This window comes from Rattus norvegicus, chromosome 3 (assembly GCF_036323735.1).
Source record: "Rattus norvegicus strain BN/NHsdMcwi chromosome 3, GRCr8, whole genome shotgun sequence".
Classification (NCBI taxonomy): domain Eukaryota; kingdom Metazoa; phylum Chordata; class Mammalia; order Rodentia; family Muridae; genus Rattus; species Rattus norvegicus.
The window spans coordinates 123,201,476-123,222,228 of NC_086021.1; the positions used below are offsets into that span (position 1 = coordinate 123,201,476).

The window sequence follows — 20,753 nt, forward strand, 5'->3', positions numbered from 1 at the left end:
GCATCAAGGACATGTCACAGAACAATGTGGATGGCACTTTAAAGATGGTGGCTGATATGGGGGGAGGGGGAAGGAGACTCAGAGACCAGGCATGGGGAAATGGCTTCTGCTAGCACAGTAGGCCAGCCAGCCTCAGTGGTTCTCTGTCTATCCGGTGAAGGGTAGACAATGGACAAACATTGCAAGAAGCCCTTCACCCGGAGTTTTGTGTTCTTACCATCTCATGGGCTTAATAATCAAGTGCACATCAGTAGAGATATCAGAAGTTTGAGTGTCTTTATAAGGTAAAATAAATTCAACTAAACGTTTGCCTTTTTACCCACATCAAAACCTGCGAACTTGAGAACCAGGACGTTTCAATTGTTTTATACTCTTCACCCTGGCCTTCAGAAATAGAAGGGTGGTGTTTTAGCATGATTGAGGAAATGTGTCTAAAAGAGGAGTAATCATCATATATTGCTTAAATGAAGGCTAGAGTTAGAATCCCCATCCACCACAGGAGTGGCACGATCAATGCGAGAAAAGCTGATGTTTGTTCTTACAAACTTTTTTTTTTTATGGAGACCACACCGCCTCAGCAAAGTAAGGGCGTTGCCCATTTCAGAGCAAAGCGCTCAGGAGGACATGGGATGGTTCCGACAGCTCTGTATAATAAGTGTTTCAGAGAAACGGAGACGCATTGTGAGAAACCCCCACATGCATTTCAGCTGGATGGATGTAATGCATTTTAAACAAAGGTAATAATCTTTTAATAAAAAATAATGCCGGCAACGAATGTCAGGCTTTAATAGAATATTATGAATAGTCAAAGCAAATGAATGGGCCTAGTGAGTTTAACCGTGTATGCTCTGGCACAGAGTGCAAGGCACACACCAAGGAGTTGTGGGTAACAAGAAAATGAGAGTGTGCTAATGATTGGATGCAGACAGGCAAGGAGTAATTCCAGAGTTCACAGTCAAACAAACTGCTTGTGGCACGAATACTTGTGCCCAATTACCAATTGAGAAAGTAAAGCAAAAGCGGTTTCTGTAAGCCGGTTCAGTAGAGTCGGGGTGGGAAATCTCCAATTAGCACCAATTAGTGAAGTTGCTTCCTAGAGGAGAATTCTGGGGACATTAAAAAAATTCTCCCAGAATGCCTGCTGGAAGTACTTATTTACCAGGTGATGAGACAGAGCCTTGAAAGAAGATTTGAGGAGGATTTGTGCCCATGGGATATGGGTATAGATATGTGTTGGAACTTGCCTGCTCGATTTGACTGGTCAATCATGGGCTGTACTATTCTTCTTCTGGCATTAATAAACCTGAAACAGAAGGAAGAAGTCTGGTTACCAACCCCAGTCTCTGTGTTCTGTGAGCAGCTCTTGGGAGCACAGCATGGGGAGGGCATGCACATCAGAGTCCAAAGTCTACTGTACAACATCTACATAACCGACAGACAGCTTTGCCCTTCCGTGTTCAAAACCAGCTGACTGGATCATCTTGGGGCCAAAACCAAGCCAACTTGTTACTAATTTTCAGAGAGGGGCAGGAGTTCTCCAGGAGAAAGCCCTTCTTCTCCTGTATTTGCTTTTGGAACAAGTAGGAACCAGGTCGCTGTTCACAGGCTGGACATTTTGCCCCTTTCCCTGGACTCCTCATCCCAGGGCGGCTCAGCTTCTCTTGCAGCTGGCCATAAATGAAGCCCAGGCTCTGGCACTCGGCTTTCACAAGGTATTGTTAGGTCAGCAAAGCCATCAATTAGGCTGTCTGAAGTTTTATCACCAACACAGCAGTAATAAGTGCTGGCCCAAAGACTTCTGGTCTTCGGCAACTCCTGCAGCTTAAGCCTGTAAAGTTAGGGGTCACTCAGAGGTCAGTGCCAGCTGGGGGCAGCCTTTGCAGCCAAAGCAGGGACACCCAGGGCAGTGGATAAGCTAACTGCCAACCATAAACCCAGCCACCTTTCAACCCACTCGAAAGCCAGCCTCAGGTCCACATGGTTGATATTAGGGCCCGGGAAACGGTTTCCAAATCAGGTGGTTCCTTGATTCCCAGGAATGTAAGGAGCAGTGGTTATTTTCTCTAAGAAGCCTGGATCTAATTTTGCAGAAAATCCAAAAATAAGTGCCTACTTCATGTTACTTTAATGTTTAATAATGCCCATCAAATATTCATGTACAAACAGAGTAAGACAATAAGAAATCTCCTTTATTTCTCCAAATTTAATAAAAACAAAACAGTTTTCCACCATTTGTGAGTTACCCTTGTCCCCCCTGCTTTTAATGATGGTATTTCCCCACCCATATGAACTCCAGGGAAAGATGCAGTGGCCTTGTTTTAGGCTGGGGAGGGGCTGGTGGTAGGGAGGTCCTTGGAAATGTTTTCTATTGATAACATTTGTTTTTCAACAGCTCTACTTTCAAATCTTAGCATATGGGGGGGGGCTTAATGATTAATGCATCCACATGAGGCTCCAGGCAAGACCTCAAAGTTCATTCTCTGAAGAATTCTCAAGCATTGGCAGGTAGGGAGGACAGTAAGCACACTCTGGGCCTCCTGCGAGTCCTCCAGTGAGACTACAGCCAGGAAGATGAATACAAGGCGGGGAGAAAACCAAAGGAGCCTTTTGCATACGCTGTTTGCAAAACAATGAACTTTTTTAGTGCTTAAGAAAGGATGTTTCAGCCTTCCAAAACGTTCCACTCCTTGGCTTTGGGAAGGGAAGTGCCAGGCTGCTCTAAGTTCAGATAGGAAAGTTGAAGCTATGGATTTACCTTCCCTCCTTCCAGTCCCTGAAAGGTTGCTGACCAGAAGCAGCCAGTTCAAAGAAGGTCTCCATCACACCATTGTTGTCCCAGGCCTAGGAGGGCTCTTTCTTATGCCCTCTCCAGGGGCTCTTCTCAGGGGTCCCACTAAGACCAAGCAAGAGCAGGCTCCTTTGGTCTGTCTTGATGTTTCTGGTGGAGAGGGGCAGCTCTCTTTTCACATGCTGCAATCCAGCTGTGTGGTGGGTTGTTTTGTTTTTGTTTTCTCTTGTACATCAACCCTTTAGGCGAAGTAAATTGGTATTTTCCCCTCTCCCCTGCCCCCTTGAGGTTTCCTTCTTTTTATTTCTTTATTATTTACATTTGGAGATTGTTCTCTTATTCGCTCTTCTCTCTCTCTCCTCTCTCTCTCCCCCATTCCCTCAAACACTCACAGGGCTGCAAGGCCTCACGGTTCTTAGTTCTCAGCAGGAGAACTCCACACTGTCTTCAAACAAATAATTACTGGGAAGGTTAGAGGTTCACTCGCAGGTCATTTCTTTGGATACTTATCAGAATGTTTACATTGGTAAAATGGGGGTCCTCTCACAAGGTTGTTCAATGGGCGTGATGTAACAATATAGAACATTTAGAGAAAGCATCTTGTGTGCTAGAAAGCCTGTATAGAAGCACGGAACTTGGCAATGTCACCCCCGCATCACATTTTCGGTGAGTTTCCACGGTGTGGACAGCATGTTCATTAGAACCAATGGTCTGTCTTTGCGCACTCCTCCTAACAGGGCTGAAAGAAAGAAGCCCCTGCTGGTTTTCAGCATGTGGGGGATCCTTTCTCAGAGAGCCATAGTGACTTTACATTCCCCTGTGGGCTCCACGAAGCCTCTGTGGAATTTCAGTCTCAGTATTTTGGGTTCCAGTATCTTTTCATATTTCTAATGCACCCTTTCAAGTCATACAGGATTTGGAAAACACATGGGCCCCCATTTTTGCTGTTGTTTTCTTCACCCAGAACATACAACTCCTGCCAGTTGTCAACTTCCATAATCTCAGAATAGCTTAACACCACTATAGATGTTATTACTAAAATTAATAATATATTCACTTTAAGAAAAAATGTGGTCTTGAAAATTAAAATGACAGCTCTTTCCTTCCCTCACACTGACCAGCCCCAGGCCACTACCCTTTAGAAAAATATTCTCAGGAAACAAAATGAAGCCATTTGATTTGGAGATGAAAAAGTCAAATGAGAAATGATTGTTTTTAATTTCATTAATTCCCAATATGAACTTCCAAACATGGTCTTCCCCTAGATAATTTGACATGAATTCTTTCCACTTCCTCTGATTGCTACTTAAGCATGACTTTTCCTTTATGTAGATATCAAACATATTATCAAGTTTGATTCTACTTAAACTGAAGCATCTAGGTTGAAAAGTCAACTCATCTTCAATCATCCAAGGCATTCCTATGGAAAAAATGCAACTTCCTGCTTCAAAGACAAAAGCCTTGTCTTTAAAAGACTCAAAAGGTTTCTTGGATATTAAGTGGGTCTCACAAAATAACATTTTGATGAGTTAAGTGTAAATGAATCAGACACATATGGATTAAGTTATCCCTGCATTTCACACGGGTTTAAAAAATAAGGGGAAAAGAGGGTCTTGGCAAAAAACATTTTGGATTTTGCCAAACCCAAAACATTTGAAATATTGCGGAAGACATCCAAGTAACCAAAATGCAGCCAGCTGCACCCAACTTTAATGAAACCCCCCAAGTTATCTCCAACCCAGAGACTGTGAGGTTTTTCATCTGTATCTCATATTTAAAAAGAAAAAAAGAAAGAGACAACTCACTAAGTTTTAATGTCACCCCAGAATGGTTTTGAAGTTGCAGACATACAGTATACTGCTTTATTAATACAAACAATTTAACTCTAAGTTGTCAAGTCCCCTTAGATGGTAAACAGGATTTTAAAACTCTGAATTTTTTTTTATAACTCTGCGGAAAATGTGTTAGTACATCAAGTGTCTTCTCCGGATTTCCCTTAGAAGAAAAAAATGTCACTAGCCTCATTGTGACTGTTTTTAAGGGCTACCGATAATTACCTTAGTGACTCCCTAAGGGATGAGTACCCCAAAGTACACTAGCTCTATTGATTTGTATTGAGCAGGAAGTTAGTGCCCAGGCTTACACAAAAGCTTCCAAGAGTCTCCTGAGGCGACTTGCATCTCTAAATTTTACTTAAATAGAAAATGCATTAGTATGTACAGTCCTTCAAACTTATATACTAAGGAGACTCTTAGCTTAAAATGACTTAATTACAGAAATAAATTTAGTGGCTTTCCAAGAATCAAGAGGCTTTCTAAGTCAACTCGGAGATAAAAGCAACAACAGAAATCCAAACAAAATAACCCCACCCCCACCCCCAGTAGAGTCCAAGGAATGTACTCTAGACAGCAAAAATCACTGAAGCCTCACCTTATTCTTGCTGGAGACCACCAGCCACCACCTCAGGAAAATCCAAATACTTCAGCTTTGATGCTTCCCCCACCCCCACCTGAAATCTGACCACTGAGTTTTCTTTTAAAGACTTTTCACTCCAAAGCATAGCTCAGGTTGACAGGAGTAGACTCAGGTGTCCTTCCTGATTGTTGCTTGATTCCCCCACCCCTTTTAAATGGTTGGTAAATCCCTTCTTTCTGGTTCACTAACTTCTCGCCACACCTGGCAACCCACTCAGCATTCCTTTGTTAGAAAGCACAGGTCTCTCTCCCTGCGCTTGCTTGGAAAGCAACCAGCCCTGAACACTGTGAGGATGGCTGGATTTGAAGCTCTCGCTTGGATTGGTGTTGTCAAGGAAGAGGCTTGAACTGTTGACAAGGGATCAGATCAATCTGGAAAAGGTGCTGTAGAGAGCTTGGTGACAGGGGCCAGGTTCAAAAACAAAACAGAAAAAGCTCAACTTTCCGCTTTGCCTGGCGGCAGGACTCCAACCACTACCATAGCAGCACCATCTTTCTCCAGATTTCAGTGAGGCTTCAACCTTGGAAAATCAGTTAGTTATTTTAATTTTTTTCTTCATATTAAACACACACACACACTCACGCATACACACATGCACACTCGCTCACACGTGCGTTTTACTCTGTCTGCTAGTTTTGGATTGAATCATCAAGTTAGGTAGGTTTAATAAACTGCACATCCGAGGTTTTCACTGGCGTTCAAATGCTGGTTCTTTTCCTGAAGACAACTTCGAGCATAGTGAGGTAAATGCACGAGATTCATACATGACTTTAGGACTCATTCACAGATCATAACTAATGTCCCTGAGCTATAGTGTAATTATGATTGGATAGAATATTAGATTTGCCCACACCTGTAAAAACATGAGAAATAAATACCCATACACTTACAATATGAAACATGAGGTTAGTGTGGAAGCATGAATGCTTGTAGCCTTACAAGTTTGCCTTGAGTGGGGAGAATGTTCAAGTTGCTGGGAAAGGCCCAGAGCTAGGTTATCAAATGGGTGAGAGATCTCTTCCATAGCTGTCTACTGTGGGCTTCCAGTGCTTTATCCAACTCTCCCCTAAAGTTACAGGGACCTCTATAGCTATTCCCTAAAATACTCAACTTTGAGCACAGGCCTCCTAAGTATTGTCCCACATGCTAAACCTTCGCATAGACAAACACAACAATAAACCCAAGGGGCTTGTGCCCCTTATACCTTCCCTAAGCCCAGTGTGTGCCCCTTATACCTTCCCTAAGCCCAGTGTGTTTCCTATCCATCAACTAGGGGGATTACTGGGCCTGGGTTGTTTTGAGGACTGACAGAGATCATGTATGTAAAGTTCTTGGCATACTGCCTAGTGTATAGTGAGGGCTCATTAAATGTTAGTTAGCCTATGGTCAGATCACCTAATCGACGCTCCTCAAAAGCTCTGTTCCCCTATGGATAATAATTAAGAATAGATGGGTGACTACGAAAAATAGTCATTCTGGACTGATAACAGGATGAGAATGTGGTGTGAATAAGTTAACTGTGTTTGTGTGTGTGTGTGTGTGTGTGTGTGTGTGTGTGTGTGTGTGCGCGCGCGCACGCGCGCGCGCATGTGTGTGACTTTAGAACAAGCATCTACTTGAAGACCATGTTGCAGAGTGGGCTCCTTTGCAAGCCCAGCCTCTGAGTGGCTCTCCAAATCTTCCCTACAGGACCAGCAGTTTCCACTGGACCTCTGTCTGGAGCATGAGAGGTGCAGCAGCCTACTCTGCCCCGCCCAGTACTACTGATCCTAGATCTGCACTTGAAAGGTTCTCCAGGTGACCTCTTCACACTTATGCTCCGGAGGCCTTGCAGTGAGTGCTCCGCCTAAGAACAGGAGGTTGCAAAGTTCAAGTTTTAATTGTGACCCTCATGGCCACAAACATTGCCTACAGGATGTATCTTTAAGTGCTTTAAATCTAAGAAGTCTTTTAATCACTTGCCTTGGATAACAAACAATTTATAATAACGATTCACTTTACCCTATCTGTATCTCTTAAAGTAAAAGCTGGGGCAGTAAAATGCTTTTGTGAAAATTGTCAACAGTGGGTCTCTCAGGAACCCAGGGGATGGCACACTACTGTTTGACGTTTCAGTCTACTTCTGTACCTTTTGAACTTCAATAATACGTATTTTTTTTTTTTATTAAAGGGATTGTGAAAGGAGATGATGGAGAAAATTGGGCATCTTCTCTGACTGGACAATTTAGTTTCCTTATTTAATAAAAGTATCTGAGAAATGTCCTCTTACACAGAGAATTATCTTTTCTTTCTTTTGGAAGGCCAAGCAATATCCAACACAATTCCGTTAGCACACTCACACTCAGCGGTGTGCAGGAGAACATCTGAGCAGGTCCTGACTTTGAAGCACTGTTACTCTTACAGAATGCTCTCCGGTTATTCACGTAAGCCTGTTTATCATGCCCTATAAAGGGGATCTTTCAGAATTACTTGAAAGCAAGGGAGGAGAAAACACTCAAATTTCCTTAGCTATTCATACCTAAGATCTCCCCTCTTAAAGAGAGAACACTAAGTCAATAGACAGAAGCAATAGTATATTACTTCATCCTGTATGTGATTTATTGCAGATAGAAATCATCGAGAAGCTGAATTACTTGGAATGTTTTACTACCGACATTAAAGTTCCGGATTTGGATACCTGCACACCTTAGAGTGGTCCTGAAAACCACTTTCTGCAGACTCAGAAGATAATTCTGTAACTTCGTGCAACCCCATCGACCTACAAAGAAACAGCGGCCATTTTCAAAGTGACCGGTGCCTAGCTCCAAACCGCCTGCCTGACGGGGCTTTGACATGTATCCAGTCTCACCTGATAATCAGTTGCTCTCAGTCACAGCTACTTCCCATCATGTTCCAAGCATGTGCTAATTCATGCTAAGACCTGATCCTAACACATCTTGTATTTCTTTTTTTTTTTTTTTTAAAGCTTTCATGATCACCTTTGATTGAAGTGTTATCTCAGATTCTACTTCTCAATGGAACCTAAGAACTAACAGGGCCAAAAATACAGCACGCTGTTTAGCAATTATGTATTCGAGATGTTGGTGGAGGTCAAGGGGCACTCCCATGTCCTGGGCTATGGATAGGTCTCTGATTAGCTTGTCATCTGCTTGGAAGAAGATGTAGGCTGATTCTCTCTTATAGTGCAGCGGGCCAGCTGTTAGCTGCCTGTCAAGCCCTCAAGTGGACAAGAAGTCCAGGAGCAAGAATGTCACTCCTTTGATCTGGCAAGGAGCAGCTGCTGATTTATAGAGTGGGACTTTGTTCTTCCGTTCTATTTTACTTTCTTTCCTAAGGCAGAACCACAAAATCCAGGAGAAAAAAAAGTGCCGTTCCCAGCAACATCAACAAGCTCTGACAACTACAACAGGGTTTTTCTTGGCCCTAACAAAGCTCTCAGGCATCTCCTTTGACGCTCACCTTTCCCCCTCCCCTTCCCCCCACCTCCACCATTTTTTTTTTTGCAAGCGGTAGTTATTGTTTAATTCAGCTTCTGTAAATGGAATGGACTGTGGCCAGCAAGCCTGGGGCATAAACACACCTGTATGAAAGAAGCCTTATTGTAGCAACCCTCTACAAGCAAGCTCACACGGACCACACGCTCCCGGGTTCAGAAAGAATGCTCCATTTCTCCTGACAGCAAATTTTACCCTAAGTGAGTTTCTATTTTTGGTGTCACCAACCTATGATGATCACATTTGAACCTTTCCCTCCCCAGTGGCATCACACTCTTTCAATCAAAGGGGGGGGGGGGAAACGATTTGCTCTTTTTTTTTTAAATCTGAGAGCAAACAGATGCATCAAAAATGTTTATCTACTGTCTGTAATATCAATCATTGAAAGCTGACTTAATGTCCAGAAAGGTTTTAGCAAATGCAATAGCCAAGACGCCATAATGGTGATTTCATTACTCATGATTTATACTGACATGCATTTCCCTGAGTAACCTATAAGGGGGAAAAAAGTCAACAACGAAATAAGCCGCGTGCATGTTCTTGCTGAGAATGAACTGTCTGCAAAGGTCTGATTCTGTTCTCAACAGTAATCTTGTCCAGTCAGAGGTGCCCAACAACCGAAGGGGACATGGAGCAGCATGAAGAAGTCACCATGACCTCGTCAGTTGTATGACACTGAGAAGTCACCAGCTCTTTGGTTACCCACACACCCATCTACCCATATTCCCCCCACTTCCCTACTGACCCCACATACACCCCCCCAACCCCTCCACATAGACACCCCCACACACCCATCCCAACCCCCCCCCCACACACACACAGACATGCTTGTATACTGCACATGTGTAGGGCAATAAGCTTTGCCAAGGACAAGTTCTTTAGTGGCTAGATTTTTTTTCTGTGCTGCTCCAAAGGATGGTGAAAAATAATACAGATGGAGATTTATACCTATTCCTTCTAAGGTAGAAGGCTGGAAGGGTGGGAGGGGCTGTTGCTAACTTGGAGAGGAGGAAGGGTTTGTTTGCATTCAATTGGTCTCTGTTCTAGAGCCTTCTTCTCCCTCCTTTCTTGTGTTAAGAGGGGATGAGGATTTCTTCAGCTTGGTTACTGGCTTTATCCTTTGACCAAATGTGTGGAGCAGGAGCTTTCTCCTCCACGGTCATTCTCATTCAGTAGCTGTGCTCCTCTGGGCTGTGTGTCCCAGTGATTGGCTTTGTGGGTGGGGAGCTGAGAATGGGCCTAACACATACACTCATTCATCTCTTTTCAATCCCAAAACAATTATTAGGAATAATTTCAAGGGTCATAAAAATCTGTACATGTGTCACCAACTGATAAGCCGTTCACATTGTGTAGTGATCCTAAACCAAATTTAGTGACATGTGGACGACGTATGTAAATACATCTAAACATTTGAAAATGCAAATCATGCCTTTCGAAATTTCTATTCTTCATATACACAAAAGCAAACTGAAAAAAAAAAAAAGACATGATTTGAGAAGACACAAGTTCTTAGAAATAAACACCCATACCCAGTGAATCAGTGCAATGGAATCAACTATAGACATAAGAGAGGTGGCTCAACACACATGGCCATGCACAGGCACCTGGAATCCAAGCACTGAAGAAGTGGAAGCAAGTTCTGGACCAGCCTGGGCTATGTAGTGAGCTCGAGCTAGCAAGGGGCTGCAGAGGAAGGAGACAACTAAAATCTGGAGGTGGGTATACACCCTTGCAAAGTGCTTGCTTAGGGTATATGAGGCCTTGGGCTTGCTCTCCAACACTAGAAGAAAAGGGGGAAAATTTTTTACCAAATTCTTGGAAGGGGAAAAATTGAAGCAGTTTGAAAGAGCATTTGAAAATAAAAACAAGCAAACAAATGTTAGGGAAGGGAATAAGATGCTGCTTGAAGGTACCAAGGTTGACTTCCAGAAGCCAGGAGGGTAATTATGATTGAATGGCACTTTCTGCTGGGTTCTGGGGATACCTGGTAGCAACAAGCTGCTTGGGGTTCTTTGGGTAGGTATAAATTGAATCTCTGAAATTCCTGAGGGGAGAAGTGAGACTATGATGCTTCTTGAGGGAGACCTTTTCCAACAGTTAGGTAGCAGATGAACAGAACTGACTGCATGAGAACCGAGTGGCTGAGACGGAACAAAAAATCTTGGGCAATGCGGGAAGAAAGGGGAAGGGGAAATGAGGAGGACCCCAATTAAGATGCCAGCAATGACAACAAGCAGCATGTAACTTTTAGAATGACTTCTGTGCTGGGCTTTTCTGAGAGGGAGGGCTCTAGGACAGTGCATCTGAGAGTCTGCGTTTTGATACTGCATGGTGCACAGTTGATCGAAACTGGCCATTTGCCTTTTAAAGCCTGATTTAGGGTGAGGTATGCTGGGTTTCCTGATGTCACCTTTGAGTTGATAGTGAGCTGAAAAGGTAGGAGGCCATTCAAGACACAAGAAATGTGAAGCCCAGGCAAGGAGCAAATACTCCAAAACCATCTCTCCTCTCCATATTTATAAAGGTAGGAATATTCTAGATCTTGAGCAGTAAGCTTAAAAAACTGGCTGCCTCTGAAAACATCCTGTCTTTTCATATACCTCAAGCTTTTCCCAAGTCCTTCCTCAGATCATGTCAGCCAGTAAGTGAAAACCTCCCTGGTTTATTTCTTGGAGGTCTAGCTTGCTCATTTTGAGTTCTGAGATGATCCACGTGACCAGATTTTGAAGCTGATGACAATCACATAGATGTCACACTGTACAGTGACACAAGTTGTATTGCCTTAAACTTAGCATGCATGGTTTTAGTAATGGTATTAAGAAGGTATACACACACACACACACACACACACACACACACACACACACTGTGTTTTTAAGCACTTACATAAGAATCAAGGGCAGGTTTTCTCGAGGTGGTGACAGCTAATTTGGAAGAGAATTGATGGGATCTGGTGTTACATTTAAAAGGGACTCCATTAAGTCTGATGGTGTCCAAATTGTGTCCTTCTCACAAACCATATTTTTCTTTTTAAATGGGCTTTTAAGGTGAAAGACACCGCACTTCAGCATACTCTAGGTGTGGAGACAAATGGTTCACAAGTCTCTATTCTTCAACTCAGGCCAAATCACTCCAGGACCCGAGATCTAAAGCACTTGGAGGGAGGGTGCTATGCATGTGAATGTCCCCACCAGAGTTTTCATTTGCTTCAGGGGCTCCTTTTTCTGGAGCAGCAGGGGATGTTTCAGAAGACCAGATTGGCACGCCAGAAGCATTTGGAGGGAGCAGGCTCTTATCCCTTTTCCTTTCTCCTGCTGGCTTAAAAGAAAGGGCTTTGCTGAGGACACGTTGGAAAGGTGGCAACATTCTTGGGCCTTTTTTATCAACACCACTTCTTTTCTTTAAGCTGCAGTGGGTCTCTTGTTTGGGAGGCTGAGATTTTAGCACTTTTAAAGGGAGACATACGCGAGAAATCTCCCAGGTGTTAAACTTTAGAGTGGCTTCAACCCAAAATAGGGTGGGGAGGGGCAACAAAAGTAAACCAGGAAAAGTCAAGTGCTATTATGGATCCATCCAATAACGCATCGTAAACATGCGCACAAGTGACATCCCTTCTATTTAAACCCAGGGCTCTCTAACCAGTTTATACTCTCATACGGGCTGTCCGTGGGGGTTAAAAATCGAAGGTTTAAAACAACAAAAAATATTTAAGTTACTTTCGACAAATTCCACACGACCCCAAATAATCATTAAAATATTATGAAACATAATTCTATCATGAAGCAAAAAATTCCACTCACAGACACATGACTTAGTGTTTTCATATTCATGATGTTCAAACACCAACGACTAATTTTTAAGTAAGATTTCCAGATTGTCTTGTTTTTAAGAGCAAATAAAACATCTTTTGCTTGGATGGACGACCAGGTAGCCTCCCATGTTTTCAGCAAAGATACTACACAAAGTGTCTGCAATGTGATGATACTGTTACCCACAAAAATTTTAGCCCTGATCCCGTAATCATAAAAGATATAAAATTTACTTTATAAACCACAAGAGACCTAGCAAAACAGAGGTCTGCCTTTAGTCCTTAAATATTTTAGCTTGAAAGGATGAGTGGATACACTCCCCCAACTGCCATTTACAGAGGAATGAAGATATCAACCTTTGATTCTGAAATTTCCTACGGAGGAAATACCTAGATGTACCACAGTTTGAAGGGGTTTTTAGAGCACATCTACATCTCTGACTAAGATTTCCCAGCATAGTTAATTTAACTCTTATGAAGGGTTGTCTCCTTCGTCACAGCAAAATAAGTAACATTGCTATCCAGTAAACACAAAATAACTTAGTGCTGTAATTGTTTTAGCTGTCATAGATTTTTGAATCATGCAACATACAAATAATCCAAGATTAATTCATAAGTTTAAAGTTAATATGCTAACTAGCTAGGGCCACACTATTTCTTCCATCTGGGATGGTCTTCCTTCCAGAGCCATCTGGTCCACACATCATTCAAAATTCTTATCAGAGAGCACCTCTTTGGGGTAACTTTGTTGCATAATCTGATTAAGAAGCATTTCCTGGGGCTGGGGAGTTAGCTCTTTTGCCTGCCACAGTGCAAGCACAAAGACTAAAGTTTCGATTCCCTGCATCCATGATGAAAGAAAGAAAGAAAGAAAGAAAGGAAGGAAGGAAGGAAGGAAGGAAGGAAGGAAGGAAGGAAGAAGGAACTAAATGAAATGCCATGGTGTTTCTATACGCCCAGTGTTTGACAAGCAGGACAGAAGGATCCCAAGATTTGCTGACTTCCCAGTATGGCTGCAGGTTCAATAACAGACCCTATCTCAAAAAATTAAGAAGGCAGCAACAGAAGAATATATCATAACAACCTCTGACCTCTGTGTACAAGTGCATATATATACAAATTCAAACCCTTGAGCGCGCGCACACACACACACACACACACACACACACACACACACACCCTTAGTCATTAATGATATGGCCCCTGCAGCATTTATTCAATGTAATGACTAGAATTTACTTTTCTGCTTTTCACCTAGTTGATCTTATAGAGAGCATAATTTAGTTCTTTCCTATCGACACCTTCTCAACCATCTCCAATAAAATGTTTGGTGAATATACAACTGAACAAGTAAATGAAAACAGGGTTCCTTCCCTCTAGCAAGTAATTTAGAATTGACAATAGAAGACCCATTAGGAAATCTCTTGTCTGTATTCTCTCTCTCTCTCTCTCTCTCTCTCTCTCTCTCTCTCTCTCACACACACACACACACACACACACACATACACACACACACACACACAATGCTGCAGCTAAATCTCTGATGAACAATGTGCCCTTAAGCGGGGCAGTGCTAAGATGGCCATAATTCCGCCTTCCTGGGTCTGCTGCTCTCAGGAATGTCAAACTGAGAAATAAGTGAAGACCCTAACCCAGTACAAGGTGTGACGCTCACCTGGGTGGCGGACAGACAGGCAAATTTAGAATTTGCAGAGGTGAAAGGGAAGGACTCCTCTGGCAGAAATGGAGTCTCTTGCTCTGTGTGAGTAGGTGTGTGTGTGTGTGTGTGTGTGTGTGTAGCATGGGACAGAACTAGAGCAAGATGTCACCACTGTGGTGGGTACCCACTTGGGTAAGAAGGTGTTATGAGTGCCTATCCTGGGAGATGATAGAAAACATGAATGGAAGACAGAAGGCTTGAGATAGAGGGAAAGAAAGGCAATCTTTTATATGGATTAAACCCTTTTAAAGATTTCCTCCCAGAACTGTTAGAGTGAACACTAGTTATTTAGTTAGTCTCTCAAAGTAAGAGTCCAAGATCAAGTACTATGGGATTATGGCCACTAAGGTCGCACAATGTAAGGATTTTCTCATTTCTGCTCTGAGTTACATCATGCCCCTGTGAAGACTGATAAACACCCTCTACAAGGGAATGAGGCTACAAATCAAATCCTAACAAGCTACCAGGGTTTTCAAGGGTGCTGGGGTTCCCAGCTCTTGAGATAAACCATGGCATTCTAACTTCTTGTGGAAACTACAATTTAAAGCCATCCATCAATGGAAAAGTAGGATTTGCATCCTCCCAAAGTTGCCTAGGCCACTGGCAGCAGGCCTTGTGCTGTATAGATAGATGTCTCTTACTCAAGTCTACCTCCCAGTGGGACTGTAAACCATGGCTCCCCAGGAGACACCATCTCCAACACCCTGGTTGAACAGGCACCTTAGAACTTTCAAAGTAATTTAAAAGTGAGGGGGTGATTGTAGTTTAAGGTTTTCTCTGTCTTTCCATTCCTCACTTAAACATTTGTTATCGACTGGTATGACTAAATTTTTGCCTCAAAATAAAGATTAGAAATAAATGAACAAACAAATAACCCCAGCAACTTAAGATACACATTATAGGGCTGGCGAGATGACTTGGCCTGTAAGTCTAAGGCTTACCACCATGACTGATAACCCGAAATCTATCCTCGGAACCCACGTGGTGAGAGGAGAGCAATAATTCTCACGTGTTTTCTTGACGTCACACATTCACCCCCTCCTCATGCAAAAGAATTAACTGTAAAAGGTTAAAATATTTAGAAAAAAATATATATATATAGTTTGTGACTGGGCTGTAGCCAGCAGCCTCTACTATATATTGTGTTGAAACATTCACTCATGTGACAGGTCGGAGGAGGCAGGGGGCAGGAATGGAGGGATGCTTCAGGGAAGGACACAGGAGAAGGTGAGAGACAGAGTTCAGGAATGAGGGTTGCTTCGGGTAATGTATTTTAATGTACACCAAAGGTTCCTTGGCCCCCCACCACCCTCCAATCAATTCCACTTCCTTGTTTACAGATTCCACACTTATAAAATCGGCTTTTCCTTATAACTGTGTTAAACACCACCTGCCTGCCCTCTGAACCCCGACATCCCGGGATGAGGTCAATGTGGTGATGGGCTCTGGTTCTCTAGGCAATGCTGTCATTCAGGCTAACAGCAGTGATTCACTCACAGGAGGCGAAGGGAGTCAGTTGTTGGGCTTATTGACTCCAGGGAGCATGGCTACTCTATCATTACTGTGGAGTGCAAACACGCCGAGCTCTGTTTTGGTCCCACTTAAAATTACTATTTGCCGTGAAGGATTGGCAAAGCAATTCTTAAAATGATGGGGGTGAAAGTCAGGCAAGCGCCATTACAGGCTTTTCCTTCCGTTTAAGCAGAAGGAAGCATTCTAAGAGGCTCCAAGCCTGACCCACGTATTTAACCTTTTATTCAGTTTGCTGTATTAACATATATTAACTGGCTGTATAAGCCCTAGGAGGGATTAAAAACCTCATGACCAAATTATGGTTCCATTTTCATGGGTAACCTCTCCTTGGGTGGAAATTAAACTCCAATATAAATACGTTTTAGGTCTACACAAAATCGAGGAGGAATGCCAAAAAACAAAACAAAACAACACAACAACAAAAATACCCAAATGTCACGGAACAGTCCTGCAAAGACCACGGCAACTATGGAGTGGCCGGAGAAATTGCACACGAGAGGACCTATTGGAAGAAACCAAATAAACGTAATTAAATAAGTTACAAGATGGTTTTCCCGTGTCTTATCTACTCCCCTTGGTTAATATCCATGACAGACTGACGCTGCATAATTGCTCTTATGGAATGCTGCTTCTCAGCACTGTAATGAGCTGCCTCTGCACAAAGGCACCGAGAGTGGTTTCCCCACAGAGTTCTCTTCTCAATTATTTATACTTGCTACACTTTCACATAATGGCAGTTTTAAAATCAAACAAACAAAGCAAAGCGTACACTAAAGGAAGAGGACAAGGAGGAGCGGAGACCTTTTTCCTTCCCCTTTTGAACACCAGAAAAGGACAGGCAAGCCACATAAAGTCAACTGAATTCCGATCCCAGGAAAGTCTCAGGGGTCCTGCACAGAGATGACATCAAAGCGTTTGGAGACTGCCACCTTGGTGAGGGTTTAAACAGCTCTGCGTACCTGTGTGGCTTTGAATCTGTCACACAGAAACATATGGAGGAATGCAGACCTTTATTCTTTCCCTTCCTAAGTATGTCTGTGAAAACTCCTTATCGGAAGATTCAGTTCTCCTCCCCACCATTGTCAGAATGATATCACCGTGGACAGAAATTGGTGTGTTGTTACTGTCACCCCCTCAGGTGGCAGAGGGGGCCAGGCTTTTTTCACAATGGTTGTATCCACCATCCACACTGGACCTTTGGCCTCCCACTGCAAAACCTAAAGACATGAGACAGCCAGTCTCAATCACAGCCAGTCCTCCTATAGAGAGGTCAAATAGCATGAAGGGAATATTTAACGCTAAACTGTAATTTTTTTCTTTTCTTCTCTGTGTGTGCCTATTTATGGAGGTCAGGGGTCAACGTCCAGTATCTTCCCTACTACCTTACTTTTGGGCACAAGTTCTTATTTACTTTCTCTTTTAATTTCATTTGTTGTGATGATGATGATGATGATGATGATGATGATGATGATGATGTGTGTGTGTGTGTGTGTGTGTGTGTGTGTGTGTGTGTGTGTGTTACATGAACACCTTGTATGCTTGTGGAGGTCAGAAGACAACTTTTGGGAGTGGATTGGATCTGGGGACCAAACTCAGGATGTCAGGTCTTCTGGGTAAGGCCCAATTCCCTACTGCTGTCTCATCTCAACTGCCCTGCGTGTGACAGATTCTGTCACTGATTCCGCTCACCAATTTGACTAGGACCACTGGCCAGTGAGCCCCAGGCGTCCTCCTGTCTCTACTCTCCCAGCACTGGGGTTCCAGGCAAACACTATTTTTATCCCTTGATGTTGTGATATGAACTCAGATCCTCATGTTTTTATGGCAAATCCTTTCCTGACTGCACCCTAGTTATCTGATCATGCTATTCTGATATTTAGTTTTGGATTCGAGAGTGAACTATGCAGTATGATCAGGAAGTTCTGCCTACTGGTTTTCCAGTAGTACTCAGTAAACAACTCTGAGCATTCATTCAATCTGTGGCAGCTGGGTGGCTTCACAAGTTAATCCAGAGATATGGCTGAGAAACTTGTATTTCATTCAATAATTAACTTGTTCCTACTTTTACACTTATTTTTACTTTTGGGTATGGGCCTGTGATATGTGTGCCCATGGATGTGCAGATGCATGACTTGTATAGTCTGTGCACCTGTGCTTGTGAACTCATGGAAGCCATAGTAGGGTGTTGGAGGTCTTCTATCACTCTTTACCCTGTTCTTTCGAGGCAGGGTCTCTTCGGGCTCTTTGAGCTTGGGCTTCTCAGCTAGTTTAGCAGCCAGCAAGCCCCAGAAGTCCTCTGACCTCCACCCTCTGACCTCCACCTACTCAGTCAGGGGCTATAGATACCTAAGACATCAAGCTTGGCTAGGAGGAGCGGATGTTTTTATAAACTAGGTGCAAGCCTGGCCAGATGAATGGTTGCATCTGCAGGAAATCAGCAACTACTTTAATGTTTTCTGTTAAATTGTTTCAGGTTTTAGGAAACAGTTAATATTGTCTTCTGAAGCAGTTACCCTATCAGCTGACCGCCACAAACGTATTTGTAATGGAAGATATCAATAGCAATGCTGGTGAACAGATTGTGTCATCTACTAGTCATTTCAGGATAATGGTGTGTGTGTGTGTGTGTGTGTGTGTGTGTGTGTGTGTGTGCTCGTGTGTTCATGTGTATGTGTGTGTGCACGCACGCGAGCCCATGTGTAGGCATGTAGAAGCAAGAGGAAGATGACAAGTCTTCCTCCATTGCTTTGTACCCAATCTTTAAAGACAGGCTCCCACTCTCACAGAAGCTCACCATTTTGGCAAGGCTAGCCCAAGAGCCTGTCTCCACTTCCCAACAGTGGGGCTATATGCACAAATAGCCATGCCAAGTTTTTAACATGTATGCTAGGTATTCAAACTCAATCCTCCTGCTCCCACAGCAGTGCTCTTACCCACTGAGCCATCTCCACAGCCCTTCAAAGTACTGTTAATAATGACTTCCTTAACAAAAGTAGCATCCCTGAAATATTAGACAAGACAAGCATAATTGAAAGCCACTACTAACTTGTTCCTTCTAATATGCTTGCACATATAAAGTGAATATATGCACGTGCGCGCGCGCGCATACACACACACACACACACACACACACACACACACACACACTGACTCATGTAGACTGTATGACGACTTTAAATCTTTCCTGATTTGAAAGCTCAGGGAAAATAAAAATCTTAAGGAGATCCAAGCCATCCATCACCAAGCACAGAGGTAACACTGTCAAAGGTCAGAAAGTGTCAGCTCGGAGAAGGAAAACCAAGAAGAGCTGCAACCCAGTGACATCATCAGAAGATAACAAGACTGAGTTTGGTGCTGACATCTTGTCATGCTTTTCCGGGATATCAGTGTGGCCACTTAACTCCTATAACAAATATGCCCCAGCTATAGGATGCTAGGGTTTGAGACACACTGTGTTTACTAAGTCTTTTCTTTCTGCCAAAGTGATTGATTGGCAGTATCTGAAGGATGTCAGTCTTGAAGTTATGGGCTCAATTTTGTTATCAATTTGAAAGTTAGCGGGGCCTAGTGGCATAGGTCTGTAATTCCTCTTACTCAGAAGGCTGAGACAGAACTATCCAAAGTTCAAGGCTACCCTTGGAAACTTAGTGAGACTTTGTCTCCAAAGAAAGACTAAAAAGAGGGGATGGTTCTGGGTATAGTGCTGTTTTCTTGTAATCCCAGTGTTCCGGAGGCAGAAGTAAGGAAATTAGAAATTAGACGTCAGTGGCTATATAAGAAGTTTGAGGTCAGCCTGGATTACACGAGTCCTTGTCTCAAAACAAACGAATAACAAACAAACAAATGAGTAAACCCATGAAAAATAAACTAGTCAAAGTAGCAACTATAACCACAAAAGCAAACTGGGGATGTAGCTCTGTGGCAGAGGGCTTGCCTAGAATGTGAGAGGAGCAGGTTCAAACCTTAGTCCCTACCTCCCGATGTCTGTCCATAGAGCTTCTGACATTTTGACCTTCAACACAGAGAATGACCTTTCTGTATTAATGTGTAGATGTGAACTGGATGGCAAGGGGGTGCAGCTGGTGAGACCTCCCACCCCACCGCCGCCTCACCCCTGCTTGTCAAGAGGAAGCGTTTGGAAACAAAGCTTATCGAAGGGCAGATGGACACCTGTATGGACAAGAACACACAGCCAGCACACCCTGCAGCACTTATAACACACTGTATAAGGGAGAGTTAAGTTGGCTCTATGTGAAGAGTTGGGTAGCTTTGTAGTTTCAAGCTTTTGAAAGATTCGGAAGAGAGGTCTCGGTTGCTGGGAATAGATGCTGGTATGCTTCAAAGGCAATGAAACCCAATTTAATGGTAGATTATGGGTTTGAGGTACCTTTGTTTTGAGGAATTTAAAGGACAAAACCCCAGCTGGGTGTGGTGGCTTATGCTTGTAATCCCAGTAGTTGAGAGGCAGAGGCAGGAGGGTCTGAGATTCAAGGTCAGCTTTGGCTTCATAGCAAACTGTAGGGCAGCATGGGCTACTTGTTAATTCCAAGCCAATCTGGACTCCAGACTAAGATCTTGTCTCAAAGACAGAACAAAAGCAGTGCAAAACAGAAGGAGGGAAACCCAATGCGATGGCTCTTGCTGTCAGAGGCTTGTGTCAGAGGCACATGGCCCTGAACTAGCAAACGCAACAGACTCCTACCAACAAACAAACAAACAACCCACAATCCTTGTTTCCCAAGCTTTCCTCAAGCACTGCCAACACACTCTCTCTCAGTAGACCAGCCAATTAACCAAACACTAAAGCCAACCCACACATCTATGTCAGTGGCTGTTCAGGACAAACAGAAAGCTGTGCGATGTAAGTAATCCTGTTAGAAACCGTTTGAGCCAGGGAGTTCAAGAGACAAATGAAAAAGAAACAGCATGGAG

General features: G+C 43.2%; 1 protein-coding gene and 1 long non-coding RNA gene across 13 annotated transcripts in view; one reads left to right on the forward strand and one right to left on the reverse strand.

Moving 5' to 3' along the window:
- Positions 1-20,753, reverse strand: part of Meis2 (Meis homeobox 2) — a 201,937-nt gene that overhangs the window by 4,410 nt on the left and 176,774 nt on the right. For all 12 annotated transcript variants that reach the window (NM_001415696.1, XM_006234746.5, XM_039104936.2 and 9 more), the window contains exon 10: positions 1,245-1,303. In NM_001415696.1, the coding sequence (NP_001402625.1) occupies positions 1,245-1,303 (59 nt within the window). The remainder of the gene's footprint in view (positions 1-1,244; positions 1,304-20,753) is intronic.
- Positions 3,386-8,680, forward strand: LOC134486425 (uncharacterized). The gene is made up of 2 exons (XR_010065332.1): positions 3,386-3,454; positions 6,953-8,680. It is a non-coding gene; the product is annotated as an uncharacterized LOC134486425 (long non-coding RNA).